This window comes from Palaemon carinicauda, chromosome 1 (assembly GCF_036898095.1).
Source record: "Palaemon carinicauda isolate YSFRI2023 chromosome 1, ASM3689809v2, whole genome shotgun sequence".
NCBI classification, from domain to species: domain Eukaryota; kingdom Metazoa; phylum Arthropoda; class Malacostraca; order Decapoda; family Palaemonidae; genus Palaemon; species Palaemon carinicauda.
In genome coordinates, this window is record NC_090725.1 from 243,022,905 (window position 1) to 243,037,230 (window position 14,326).

Here is a 14,326-nt window from a genome sequence, read left to right on the forward strand (position 1 = left end):
TAACAGACAAGGCAGTTGTCGGGGTGCCATACAACAATATCGTCCATCTGAATCCCACAGTCAGCGTGGGATCGACAGACCGCATGTCCGCAAGGTTGTTGAAGGACGGCCGCGCAGGCTGTCATCCGGCAACGGACCACCTGTAAAAGGAATAGTCTATGAGCATCTACTAGTATCTCTAGAAGGGGTCCCGGAGGATCCGGGACTTGCCAATGAAATAAAATGTATAGCCTTAGACTAAACATGCAGAGAACTGAGACTATTCCAAGAGGAACCCGGCAGAGCCGGGGATGAAAAAGGATGCAAAAAACAGGGATGAATAATGATAATCATAAATAGTTCCGGGGCCCCAGGGGCCGGAGAACAGGGCTGATAAAGTAAACTTGAAGTAACTTAAAGTAAACTTAAAGTAACTTAAGATACATCCTTAAAATACATAAATAGAGAACTACAATTATGATCTAAAAACTAATGTCTGTAATGGAATAGGGTTCCTGGAGGGAGGGTAGGAATCAAAAACTGTGTCAGTGTCAACAGATCCTGTAGAGTTATAAGCCCGGAGGCTCCAATGCCTGATGACGGGAGGGTACAACGGGAGAACGCTGGGGGAGCCAATGGAACCCCCAACTACCCTACCGGAGGTACCGGGACGAAGGTAATGATCCATGTAGAATATGATGATGTGGGATATTAATAAGTCCTATACGGACGATAATGGCAGGAGGTACCGTAGGATGGGGACACTCCTAATATAGAAGTGCTCATTCTTACAACCATAGCTAAAAGCAAAGGCTACACCAAGAAGGTGTAGGAATACCGACTAATCACGTGTGATAGTCCCCGGTGGTCCCAGCCCTCCCCCTCCCCCGACCGATGGCCAATCGGGGCGGCGGGAGGGGGGTAGACGAAAATCGCCCGGTATGAATGAGACTAAGCCACACCCCGTGGGTACACTCAGTCCTCAATAAGTCGGAACGTTGAGGGAAGACTGAGGAACAAGCATACTTGACCCGTATGTCATAACCAACAACCATCGAGTGAGAGGAAGGGTGTACACTGGAGGAGGGGGGGTAGGTACAGGGGAATCACCAGTGCGGGTGGTGGTAGACAGGGCTACCAACTGGAGATCCCCTCAACATGACATGAAAAATCCCAAAAATATGATCATAACGGAGTAAAACAATAAATACAATATCAATGCACAAATACATAAAAATAATTAATGAATTAAAAGCGTAATCACGTAAGTAAGGCTAGGCATGCAGAAATAATATGGCGAGAGAGGGACTCGGGCGAGTGGTAAGGGAGGGAGCATGACGCCATCTCGCAGATGGAAAGCAGGGGTACCAACCTTGTTACTGAAGTGGTAGATATCGAACAGTATAAACAAAGATACGCGAGAGTCCCACTCGAACCAAAAGTAAAACTAGGTGGAGCGTAATAAAACTAATAGACTTAATAACAACAAGTGAAATGCTCCTAGAACTAGCGCAACAATCTCAATGGTGACGCTATCCACCAACATGCACGAATGCAGGCATACCAACATAACATACGCCTTAATGATACGCTAATACTGATATCATAGAATAACATAAAAATACGCTAGATGAAAGCATATAATCGGTGTACTATCTGAATGTAAAGGAAAAAACTCCTAAAAGTTCGAACGAATATTAATGATGACAGAAATAACGGACGAACTAGCGAGAAAGGGCAGAGCCGAACCATGAACGGTTAGAACGGGGACGCCGTTCATAAGAAAACACTTCTCAATTAATAAAAACAAAGGCTACACTGCCCAATCACGCTTAAACTCATGGATAAAGTACTTAACTTCGATGGGGTACCTTGAGAATCGGCCATCGATGCGTAGGAAAGGTAAAAATCCAAGGGTACACACGAGAAAAAACACAATCGATTGAATAGGAACTGGTGCTAGAAAGGAGTGATGGGCAAGCGTGGGTAGAGTTAGTAGTACTGATCTGCGCGGCAGGGGAGGTTGAACCGCACCTCACTATGAGGGATTTCGAAGAGGAGAAGTCTAAATGGTACGAGTCCTATGGTATTTCGCCCCAGTTTATACCGACACCATTAGGTGAGCGAGCTAGTTCAACCTAGCATTCCTATACATTTTTTCTCTGGTAATATTAGCAGTTATATTCCTTAGAAATGGTGCAATAGGAGCATTTCACTGGCCGGCACAGGTTGAGCCCAGAAATTATACATTATAGAATACTTCTTGTGTCAAAGGAAACAAAGTGATATTTTCATTACATTCCTGTATAATGTATAGTAAATTATTACTGAAGAGTAGTTTTATATCTTTTGATGGCTATTTTTCGCTGAATTATTACGAAATAGCAGTCGCTTCAATGAATAAAAAGTTTTTTTTTTTCATACATAAAATTACAGTGCTTTACCATTATTTAGAGAAAATTATATACAAAAATTCCTGAGAAATTATTCTATAAACCCCTCACAATGAATGGAAGAAATATTTTGGTTGTTTAGAGTGAAATACAATAGAAATTAAGGGAGTTTTTGAAAATCTATTCTGTAATTCGTAAAATAAATAAACATGGAAATTTAGGTTATTATAGAGTAAGTGAGCATGTATATCCAATGGTGACAAATCTATATAGCTTGAGGGCAGATATGCTGCCTCGTAGTGAAGGGGTTAATATTATCTAATACTTCCAAATAAATATTAAAATCCTCAACCAAATTTTTCCATCTTGTAGTAAAAGAATTTGGATCTGCAGTAATGCTGATCGCTCAGGGCATTTAACCTGTGCCATTATATAAAAAAAAAAATTCTACCTAAATTAGGCTAGGCTAATGGAATTCTGATGTCAAAGTCTCCTAAACTTGGCTAAATGAAATTTTATGTCAAAACTGGGTTAGGCTAGCTCTTCCCTGATTTTGTCATGCACTTTACTTCTTCATGCAGACAGTGCCCATTGTTAAACCCTTTTTTACCTGTCTTATTATATTACATTTATCACTCAATAGTGACCAACTGTAGTACTCATGGATGACTTGACGAGTTGAAAAGAGGTTTCTTGAAAGATGTGGGTGAATCAGCACCTCCAGCAATGCTCTTTTAGCATAGACTCTTGTTTCTTCCTACTTTTCTGATTCCTGCCTTTTTGATTGTCCTACCATCGCAATTTTTTCGGTAGGTAATATAGTTAATGCTATTGAAACTGTACCTCTGATGTTCCTACCTGCAATGATAAGTTATTGTTAATGTGGCATTTTCATATCGCATCACTTCATCTTCACTGAATATGTATTCTTGTGGAAGTAAGGAAGACCTCTGTTGTTATTTCAGACTTCTTTATTTGTACAAAACTACATGGTATCTGTTGTCAACTAATGTCATGTAAACGATACTAGCCAGGCATAAGAAATATAAACAAATGAAGATCACATATAATTGCATAAAATAATCCAATCTTAATACTGGATATGAAATATTAGTTTTTTTTTTTTTTGTTGAGTAGTTTATACATAATCTAATACTGAGGTACAGTGATGCCTCAGGATACGAAAGTAATCTGTTCAGGATGCGGTTTCGTATCCTGATATTTTCGTATCCTGAGTCGCGTTTTAGATCAGTGAAGGTGTATTGTTACCTGTACGTACACCTAAATTAAGGATTGATACCTGTACACTCTGAAAAAAAGGTTACAGTTAATTAGTGTAACAAAAAAGTTGAAACTTACCTTTTGATTGAGACGATGTCCGATAGTGAAGTCACGGCAGAGGAGGATGGCATAAGGCAGAAAACGTAACAAGTGACAGACTACGTACAGTAATTTACACACTAACACATTAACACTTAAACTTTACGAAATAAAAAATGGCAGAAATAATTAACACTTAACATTACGTATGGAAAACTATAAAATGAAAGAAAAAATTACTTTAACACTTAACGGTAACAAAACTTAAAATAGAATTTTTTTTTTTTTGCTTTTTTATAACTACGTTTTTCATATTTTCTAAATCTCTTCTACTTCTTCATCACTTTCTTTTTTCTGTTTCTTTTCTTTACTTTCACCTTCTACTTCTTCATCACTTTCTTTTTTCTGTTTCTTTTCTTTACTTTCACCTTCTACTTCTTCATCACTCTTTTTTCTGTTTCTTTTCTTTACTCACCTTCTAATTCTTCTCCCTTTCTTTTCTGTTCCTTTTCTTCACTTTCACCTTCGTCTTGGCCTACTAATACCGCTGGCCTCTTTAATAAGAAACTATCCATTGAAGCTTGTTTCTGCCTACTTTTCAACACATTTCTAAAATGCGTTAGGCAAACGTCATTGCAGTGTTGAAGCGCACGGTTGGTATAAACTTTTTCTGGATGTTCCTTTTCGACGTAGTCTGCCATTTTATGGAAACATGCAAGAATTTCCTTAATGTCTGCCGTTTTCAAAGGTGCAACATCCTCCTCATCACCGCTAGAGAACTGCTCTTGAACATCACTCACTTGCATCGTCTCCAACTCCTTCAGGTCGTCCGTCGTCAACTCCTCGTGGTGCTCCTCGATAAGTTCATCTATATCCTCCGCGCTAACTTCCAGCCCCATGGACGTACCAAGATGTACAATGTCAGCCACCTCAGACTGCTGAATTGGTTCAGGATCGTCAACGATCTCGGCTTCGCCTCCAGACTTCCCGAACCCCTCGAAGTCTCGTGCAGAGACAGCATCAGGCCACAGCTTCCTCCAAGATGAGTTTAGGGTACGCCTCGAAACTTCCTGCCAAGCGAGATCGATGAGTTTGAGGCATATCACGATGTTAAAGTGATCTTTCCAAAATTCACGCAGAGTGAGGTTTGTACTCTCTGTGACTTGGAAACATCTCTGGAAGAGATGCTTCGTGTACAATTTTTTAAAATTAGAAATAACTTGCTGGTCCATGGGCTGGAGGAGAGGGGTGGTGTTAGGCGGTAGATACAGGACCTTTATGAAGGAATACTCGGCCAGAAGATATTCCTCGAGGCCAGGAGGGTGAGCTGGAGCATTGTCCAACACCAGCAGACATTTCATAGGGAGGCGCTTTTCTTCCAAATATTTTCGGACAGTCGGACCGAAGCAGACATTCACCCAATCAATGAACAGTTGCCTCGTTACCCAGGCTTTTGCATTCGCCTTCCACATCACGGGAAGGTTCTCCTTGATGACTTTGTGGGCTTTGAAGGCTCGGGGATTTTCTGAATGGTACATCAGCAGGGGCTTTATCTTGCAGTCTCCACTGGCGTTTGCACAAAAAGCAAGGGTAAGCCTGTCCTTCATAGGCTTATGTCCGGGTAGCCTCTTCTCCTCCGCCGTGATGAACGCCGACGAGGCATTTTCTTCCAGAAAAGCCCAGTTTCATCGCAATTGAAAACTTGCTGCGAACTGTAGCCTTCCTGCAGAGTCAACTCTTCAAACGTTTTAACAAAGGCTTCGGCGGCCTTCGTGTCCGAGCTGGCTGCCTCCCCATGCCGTACCACTGAATGGATGCCAGTCCTTTTCTTGAACTTCTTGAACCACCCACGAGAAGCCTTGAACTCTGGGGGTTCCTGCTGGGATGTTCCTTCTCCTGCTCCTTCTTCGGCCTGAGCACGCACGATATCACCGAAAATGGCGGAGGCTTTCTGGCAAATTGTAGTCTCAGTGATGGTGTCTCCTGAGATCTCTTTGTCCTTGATCCACACAAGAAACAGCCTCTCCATCTCGTCATGCACGTGGGTTCTCTTGTTGGAGAAAATAGTGACGCCCTTAGAAGGTGTCGCTGCTTTTATGGCCGCCTTCTGCTTCAGGATGGTGCCTATCGTAGACGGATTCCGGCCATACTCCTTGGCGATCGCACTTAAACGCATGCCAGACTCGTACTTTTTAACGATTTCAAGTTTCGTCTCCATCGAGAGCATCGTCTTCTTCTTCTCTCCTTTGGCAACATTCTTGGGACCCATGGCTACAGTAATACGTAATATAATACACTACGTAACGTTATATACAGTCTATGTATAATAAACACTAATACAGTACAGTGCACAGTAACGAATGTTTATTAATGATAACACGTGGCGTACGAATGTACTGTATATTAACACTTAAGTCAAACAAGCGAAAGCACACAATGTCTGTTAACGATACCGCGGTCGGAACGAAAAGAGAGAGAGAGAGATGAACGCCCATGCGTAGGCAAGCTGGGATAGTTGCCGACCAATAGGAAAGCGGGATCTTATGGCGTCAGCTAGCGTCTGAGTAGGGAGATAACCAATGGGTGAGCGGGAGGCTGTAAGTGAGTCTACCCAAGACTTTTTAAAATTACTCTCGGCGAAGAGTTGGGATCTCGTAAGGTTTTCGTATCCTGCAATTTTATCCGTATCCTGGGGCATAAAAATCTTCGAATCACTTTTCGCATCCTGAATTTTTCGTAAGCAGAAACTTTCGTATCCAGAGGTATCACTGTATATATGTAGCATTACTTATAATCCCTGACATAATTAAAGTCATACATATATAAATGCAATAATGTTGCTCTTAATAGGTTTAGAGATTTACAAAATTTATGATTCCTTACAAGTTGCATGCATAACACAAATAATCTGGTGGAGGTCTGACTAGTGCTGCACCGCTGAAGAAACTGCAGAGCCAAAGAGACAGGTGCATCAGTTACCACTTACTGCTAGTATGTTCTTTCCTCTGTTATTATTATTATTACTTGCCAAGCTACAACCCTAGTTCAAAAGGAAGGGTGCTATAAGCCTGAGTGCTCCAACAGGGAAAATAGCCTAGTGAGGATAGGAAATAAGAAACTACAAGAGAAGTAATTAACAATTTAAATGAAATATTTTAAGAACAGTAGCAATTTTCAATTTTAAGATAAATCTTTCATATGTAAACTATAAAAACTTTAAAAAAACAAGAAGATGAGAAATAAGATAAAATAGTGTGCCTGGGTGTACCCTCAAGCAAGAGAACTCTAACCCAAGACTGTGAAAGACCATGGTACAGAGGCTATGGCACTATCCAAGACCAGAGAACAATGGTTTGATTTTGGAGTGTCCATCTCCTAGAAGAGCTGCTTACCATAGCTAAAGAGTCTCTTCTACCCTTACCAAGAGGAAAGTAGCCACTGAACAATTACATTGTAGTAGTTAGCCCCCTGAGCGAAGAAGAGTTGTTTGATAATCTCAGTGTTGTTAGGTGTATGACAGAGAAGAATGGGGTAAGAATAGGCCAGACTATTTGGTGTATGTGTAGGCAAAAGGGAAATGAGCCATAACTAGAGAGAAGGATCCAATTTAGTACTGTCTGGCCAGTCAATGGACCCAATAACTCTTTTGTGGTAGTATTTCAACGGGTGGCTGTGCATGTGTTTATTAAAAGGAAAGAAAATGGGAAAATTTAAGAATTTTGGGGAAGAAGTAATATGAACATCAGGGGACATTCATAGCAATAAATGCAATAATCAGAGTATCCAAAATTCCAAACCAAAGGAGTTGTGCTTGATTAACTGTTACTTAGCTTAAGAGTAGGTGCAGACATTCACAAATAATAAAGCTCTGTAAATGGTGTTGATTGATTATAATAAAAACTCAGACATTTGCTGGGTGCAATCTAAGCTCTTGGGTAGTAATGGATCTCGGTGATGGCGTGTTATTGGTTGTTGGATGATTTTAAGCATTGAAGGTTCTGTGATGAGTTCACCTGAACTTGGCCCCATGGGTCTCCCTTCTACAAACTTAGCCTATGTTTGCACATTGGAGGACTGGTATGGGACAGTGAAGGCAATATTTTTTTTTGGTATTTTAATTCACATTGGATTCCCTGTTTAGCCTTTAACAGGGAAGTCTTTGGGGATCACACAGCAGCATAATCCCACAAATCCTATTAATGAAAATATGTTAAATGTCATCATCTCCTACACCTATTGAAGCAAAGGGCCTTGGTTAGATTTTGCCAGTCATCTCTATCTTCCACATCACGCTTCATATTCCTCAGTCATGTAGGCCTTGGTCTTCCAACCCTTCTAGTGCTTTGGGAAGCCCAGTTAAAAGTTTGGTGAACTAATCTCTCTTGGGGAGTGCAAAGAGCATGCACAAACCATCTCCATCTACCCCCTCACCATGATCTTGTCTACATATGGCTCCCGAGTAATCTCTTATAATTTCAGATAAATATAATTGAAGGTAATTCCTTATAATGTAGAATACAGTATAATATTAGCTTAGTTTTGTGATTGAAATAGAATTAGCAGTTTAGTTAAAATAGGCTGACCTACATGTAAAATTTAGATCTGACTTATTTGATTCAGTGTACAAAGCCCAATAAGTGAATTTTTTGTCTTGTTCATACTTTTTTGTGTAAAAGCTTGATTTTTATGTGCACAGCATGCAAATCTGTCTATTGTTTTTTTTTTTTATTTATTTTTTTCTATGCATCGTATAGAGATTTTAAACTTATATTTAAGGTGTATGCAAACATTTGGAATTTTCTTTTCAAATCAGGGAGGATGCAGTGAAACACTTTGAGTTAGCTCACAACCATGAGATGTTGTCTGTCTGCTACTACCAATTAGAAGATTTTGAAGCCCTAGAGTCTCTGGTTCGATCTCTTCCTGATAATTCACCTTTATTGTCATCTATAGCTGAAATGTTCACCAGTGTTGGAATGTCACAGCAAGCTGTTGCTGCTAACATGAAGGTATTGTAATTTGAAGGTTATCATGAAAAAAAGACCTGAATATATCTTTAAAGTTTAAATTCCAAATAAAATAGTTTTTAAATTTTGCTAGGAAATTTATCTGTGATTTACGAAGGGTGATCAATTAATCTCAAGGGTTTTGTGGAATACTGTATCTCCTAAAGGTTAAGCGCGCTTGATAGCATTGTTATTATTTTTTACTTTAGTTTGTAATTAAATGTGATTATTTTCTCACATTCATTATTTATAAACTAGTGGATTCTAAAATGTGGAACATTACTTTAATATTTGGATGTAGATTGTAAGGGATGATTTTTGTTGTTACAGACATTATGTATATCCTCTGTATGTTAATATATTTTTACCTTTTTTGTTTCTTGAAAGTGTAATAAAGTCAAATCGGCCATAGACACATGTGTGGCCTTAAATCAGTGGCATGAAGCTGTGGAACTGGCCAAGCAACACAATGTAACCGAAATCAGTGCTCTTTTAGCTCGGTATGCATCTCACTTATTAGAAAAGGGAGATCGTCTTCAAGCAATTGAATTATTTCGTAAGGCTGACAAATTACTGGACGCTGCAAAATTACTTTTGCTGGTGAGTTACACTTTAAGAAATATTTTTTTTTTTTACTGTGGATCTCTTCATAAATGCCATGAGCTTTGTATTTCACTAGAATAATGTCGAACAAGAATTTTTTGTTCTCTTACTAAAATTATCATCAACAGATTGCTGAGGAGGAAGGGAAAAAGAAAGCACGACCTCTACGAATTAAGAAGATATATTTACTGGCAGCCCAGTTGGTTCAAGAACATAATAAAAAGATGAAAGAAGCAATGAAAGATGGTTAGTTATTTAAAAAAAAAAAATTTTAAGATTTTCAAAATTTAATTTCTCTGTATTCTCTCATATTACAGTGACACATCTTAACAAGAAAGCTTTTGCTTACGAAAAATTCATGCTGCGTAACAGAGATTTGAAGAGTTTTCCAACTCGTATTGCAAAGAATGCTTCATGCAACGAAACGAGGCACAGTACGAGAGCCCGATCGCTACCGATTTTAAAATTCGCGTGCCGCCAGTCTTAAACTGACCACCAACCTCCCACGCTCCCATTGGTTATCTCCTACTCTGATGCTAGTTACTGCCATACAATCTTGCTCTCCTACTGGTCATCATCTATCCCATCATGCTTCTACGTATAAGCGTCCTTCGATCATTTCGTTACGGCAGCACTTTTATTCACATTGAATTCGTGTTGGTAATTTCGGTTTTGTGCTTTTAGTTCTGATCTGTATCGTATTGCATTATTCGACTCATACGCTACTAGCCATGGGTCCCAAGAAAGTTGCTGATGTGCAAGGAAAGAAGAAGATACTTCTGTGGAGACGAAGCTTGAGATAATCAAGAAGTATGAGGCCTTTGATACTAGTATGCCAAAAGGAAGCTGAAAGTGATCCACAAAAAAAAAAAAAAAAAAAAAAAGAGGTAGTGATGATGAAAATGATTAAATTTAGAAAATGCAGAACGTAAAGTAAAAAAAATACATAAGTAGAAAATGGTAAAAGGAAAAGAAATTTAATTTTAAATTTAATGTAAAGCCAAGTGCTGATATTTCCTGCCAGTTGCTAATGTGTTTCGTAAAGTTTAGTATTTATGTTTTCTGTCACTTATTAATGTTTTCTGCCGTTTGTCATCCTCCTCTGCCCATTTGCTTTCTGGCATTGCCTCACACCAAAGGTAAGATTCCACATTTTTGTTACTGTATTTTCCATATATTATTACATTACTATACTGTGCTGTGTTCTAATTATACATTTCATTTACAATTTTTTAACTGTTAGGCTAAGTATTGAATGATCCAAATGGTTGCATTTCATTATGTTTAGTACAGTTTAGCCTTATAAAATTTAATGTGGTATTTTTGTAGGGCTTGGAATGAATCAGGCTAATTACATGTAAAAGGCAACTCATAATGCAAAAAAATCATGGTACGAAAGCCACTCGAGAACCAATTAATTTTGTATTGTGAGGCATTACCGTACTACACCAGTGCCCTATTAGATGGTAGGACAATTGCATACTGGACATTTACTTCCTGGACAGTTCTGTCTCAGACAATTGCGTCCCCGGACTTTTTCTTCCCAGCAATATGCGTACCTGTACTTGTTTTCAGTGACCAGGTAATATTTGTTAAAAGATACGGAAGTGACTCTGGCTATCTGTATATCTGTATGCATGTATACAGTATATGTAAGTAAGTACAGTATGTATTTATGTATGTTATCGCTCGATTACAGAACTACTAATTACTGTAAATAAGATATATGGCATAAAATTACTGTAATACAGAACTGAGAATTACCGTACTTAACTATCATGTAAGTTTTTTATTTACGTAGATCTTTTGAAAACAATTCCTGATTTCTCTAGAAGCAGAAAAGACATTTTATTCACGGCAGTTCAACCTCAGTATTTAATTTTTATTTACTTTGTTCACATAGTGGTGAACTACTGAGTTTTTTCGAAATCCCAGAAGAATACCATATTCTCCCGAGTGGACAAGAGTTTCTTGCTGTTGATACTGGAATACATGACGAGAAGAGAATTTTTATCTTTGCAAGTGAAGAAGGCTTGAATGACTTGACACGGTTTCCAAATTGGGCAGCAGATGGAACGTTCAAAGTATGTACACAATATATTATCAACTTTACTGAATTCATGTCCAAGAGGGTGCATTCAGCATTCGCCGCGTTTTTACTCTTCTTCCCAATAAGACTAAAGAAACTTGTGACCGACTATTCAGTAATTTATTGCAGATCCATTCTCAACTCAATCCCACATCATTACCAACGAGTTTTGAGCTAGGGTCTAGAAAGGGTATTATGGAAATATTTCCTAATGCAACAATTACCTCTTATCTTCTCAAAAATTGATTTTGACAAATGGAAAAGACATGTGACCTTGGTTTGGGACAACGCTATCAAAGAGGAATTCCCGTTTTTCCGAGAAATAGAATGGTCAATATTCACCTCCAGTCATTGATTGATCAGTACAATTCCGAAAACGAATTGTCTTACTTAAGAGTTGCTCATAACATGCATACCTTTTAGGTATGAGCTTAAAAGTAGCTATCCTGAGTCATTACTAAAAAAATATGATCCAATCTGTTTACTTATAGAAAATTTATAGTGTATACATATGTATAAGAATTTTCAATTTTATAAAGTTTTTAAAGATAATAAAACATGCGAATGAAATATTGATTATATATATATATATATATATATATATATATATATATATATATATATATATATATATATATATATATATCCTTTTGTGTCAAGCTATAATTATTGTCAAAGTATGAAGTAAGAATCTAAATTATTTGATGCCATTAAATCATATGCATATTCAGGGTGGATAAAGGTATAAATAAAATTACTGTGTAAAAGTATAGAGTAAAGGTAAAAATAAAAAGCTTTATAGAAAAAGTAAAACGCAAATATCCGAGACGCAATTGTCCGGGGACGCAATTGTCTGGGATACAACTGTCCGTGACGCAAACGTCCAGCACGCAAATGTCCTAGAACTGCCCCATTATACAAACGAGTTCAGTTCCGTTCCTGAAAAAACGTACCTTAAACAAAAATTCTATCACCAAAGTGCATTTTCCCATTGACTTCCTTTGTAAACACTGGAGATACATTCTTACGAGTTCACCAAAGTTCACTTACTTCCCAATACAAGGCTTAATATACAGTAATGAAATAGAATACCTGGACAACTATGTTTCATTAACATTAAGTAAGGTAATAGTTACCAGACAGCAATGGTTTAGAAAGCAATGCAGGCAAAAATTAAAAATTAAAATGTCTCTGTGAAGTTTTCAATACACAGAAGTGTCCCTTTATAAATAAAAGTAAAACATACTACGCTATTAAGAAAACGGAGCCAGACATTGTATGAAACACACCACGCAAAACAATCATAATCTAATTGTAAGTCACAAAATTAAAATGCACTTTACTCTATAATTCTAAAATTAAGGATAATCTTAGTTGCAAATTACCAATCAAATGACTGGTAACTTCACAAAATAAAGTTATTACAGTCCAAACACATAGTGAATGAATGTAGAAAAAGAAAGGTATAAAGCAAGCACTGCCACTTTGGTGTGTGAAACAAATCATAAGTGAAGCTACTTACAAGTCTGGTAATTTCTTGGACCTCGTATACACTGACTCCCCTGGCATTATAACGAGTAAGGTTGGTTCTCTAGTCGGGATATCTGATCATGCCTTGATTTCAGTAGTAGTGAAGACTGAACAGCCTGTCCCTGATGTATCATACTCTTGTAAAATTTATAAGAAATCTCAAGCAGACTGGAATGGGATTTTGCATGATCTTTGTGCTTGAATTGGTCACAATTATATAGTAGTGTTGATTCTGTTGTCCCTTTGAATGAGAATCTAGTCAACATAATTGATAGGCGTATCCCTTCTCGTGTGCTAAGGTACCGAGTGAAGGACAAACCGTGGTTCAATGATGATTGTAGACGTGCTTATTTGGAGAAGCAGGAGGCCTATCATCTTTGGAAGGGTAACAGATCATATTTGACCTGGATTAACTATACTCAGCTAAGAGCTTCTACTCTGAGAGTTTATGCCTCAACTGAAAATGAATACAATTTAACCAAAAAAGAAACCCTTTCTGGTACAATTCAGGAACATAAATGGTGATCTACCCTTAAATCTGTACTCTTTGGTGTAGATGAAACAGTTCCTCGTGTAGATGCAACAGTTCCTCCTTTACTTAAACCAGATGGCACAGTCACTCACTGTCCAAAGAAAAAGGCAACCCTTTTGGCTGATGTTTTTGACAGTAAACAGAGTAATGAAAAACTTGAACTTCCTCATTCCTGTTTTCCTGAGGCTAAACTAACTAGTTTAGCTTTTCTATCTCGTGAAATTAAAGCTCTATTGATTGATGGACCTTGATGCTTATGGAGGTGTAGACCAAAATGGTATTTTTCCTATGTTTTATATAAAGACTGCAAATTTCTTAGCTCCTAAGTTATCTTATTTTGCGCAAGTTAGCAAGAAGAGGAGCTTTTAGCACTTGTTGGAGAATTGGCAATGTTACTCCTCTATGTAAATGTGTTTGTGGTAGCTCAAGTCCCACTGATTACCGCCCAATTTCCATAACTCCCATAGTATCTAAAGTTTTTAACGTCTTCTGGCAAAACGTCTTAATAGGTTTGCTGAAGGTAATCATCTATTCCCTAGGTTGTAAAGGCCTTGGAGCATGTGATGCTCTTATTACAATCTGCAATGCTGTACAGAAATCCCTTGATTGTGGTCAGGAAGTTCGTATGATTGGCCTTGATTTTAGTGCTGCCTTTGACCGTGTTAATCATGAGGCCCTTGTTTTCAAACTCAAACAGTTGGGAGTGGGTGGGTCGTTTCTTAGCATTATTATTGATTTTTGAGGTGGGTCGTTTCTTAGCATTATTATTGATTTTTTAGGTAATAGATCTCAAAGAGTTGTTGTTGATGGGCATCATACTGAGTATAGGAATGACATATCTGGTGTTCCACAGGGTAGTGTTCTTGGCCCATTA

At 38.1% G+C, this 14,326-nt stretch overlaps 1 protein-coding gene across 1 annotated transcript in view; it reads left to right on the plus strand.

Moving 5' to 3' along the window:
- The window catches only part of Oseg4 (intraflagellar transport protein Oseg4), an 821,277-nt gene that overhangs the window by 689,206 nt on the left and 117,745 nt on the right, over nt 1-14,326 (plus strand). Inside the window, 3 exon segments of the mRNA XM_068388427.1 lie at nt 8,506-8,701; nt 9,086-9,298; nt 9,430-9,547. Coding sequence (XP_068244528.1) covers nt 8,506-8,701; nt 9,086-9,298; nt 9,430-9,547 — 527 coding nt within the window.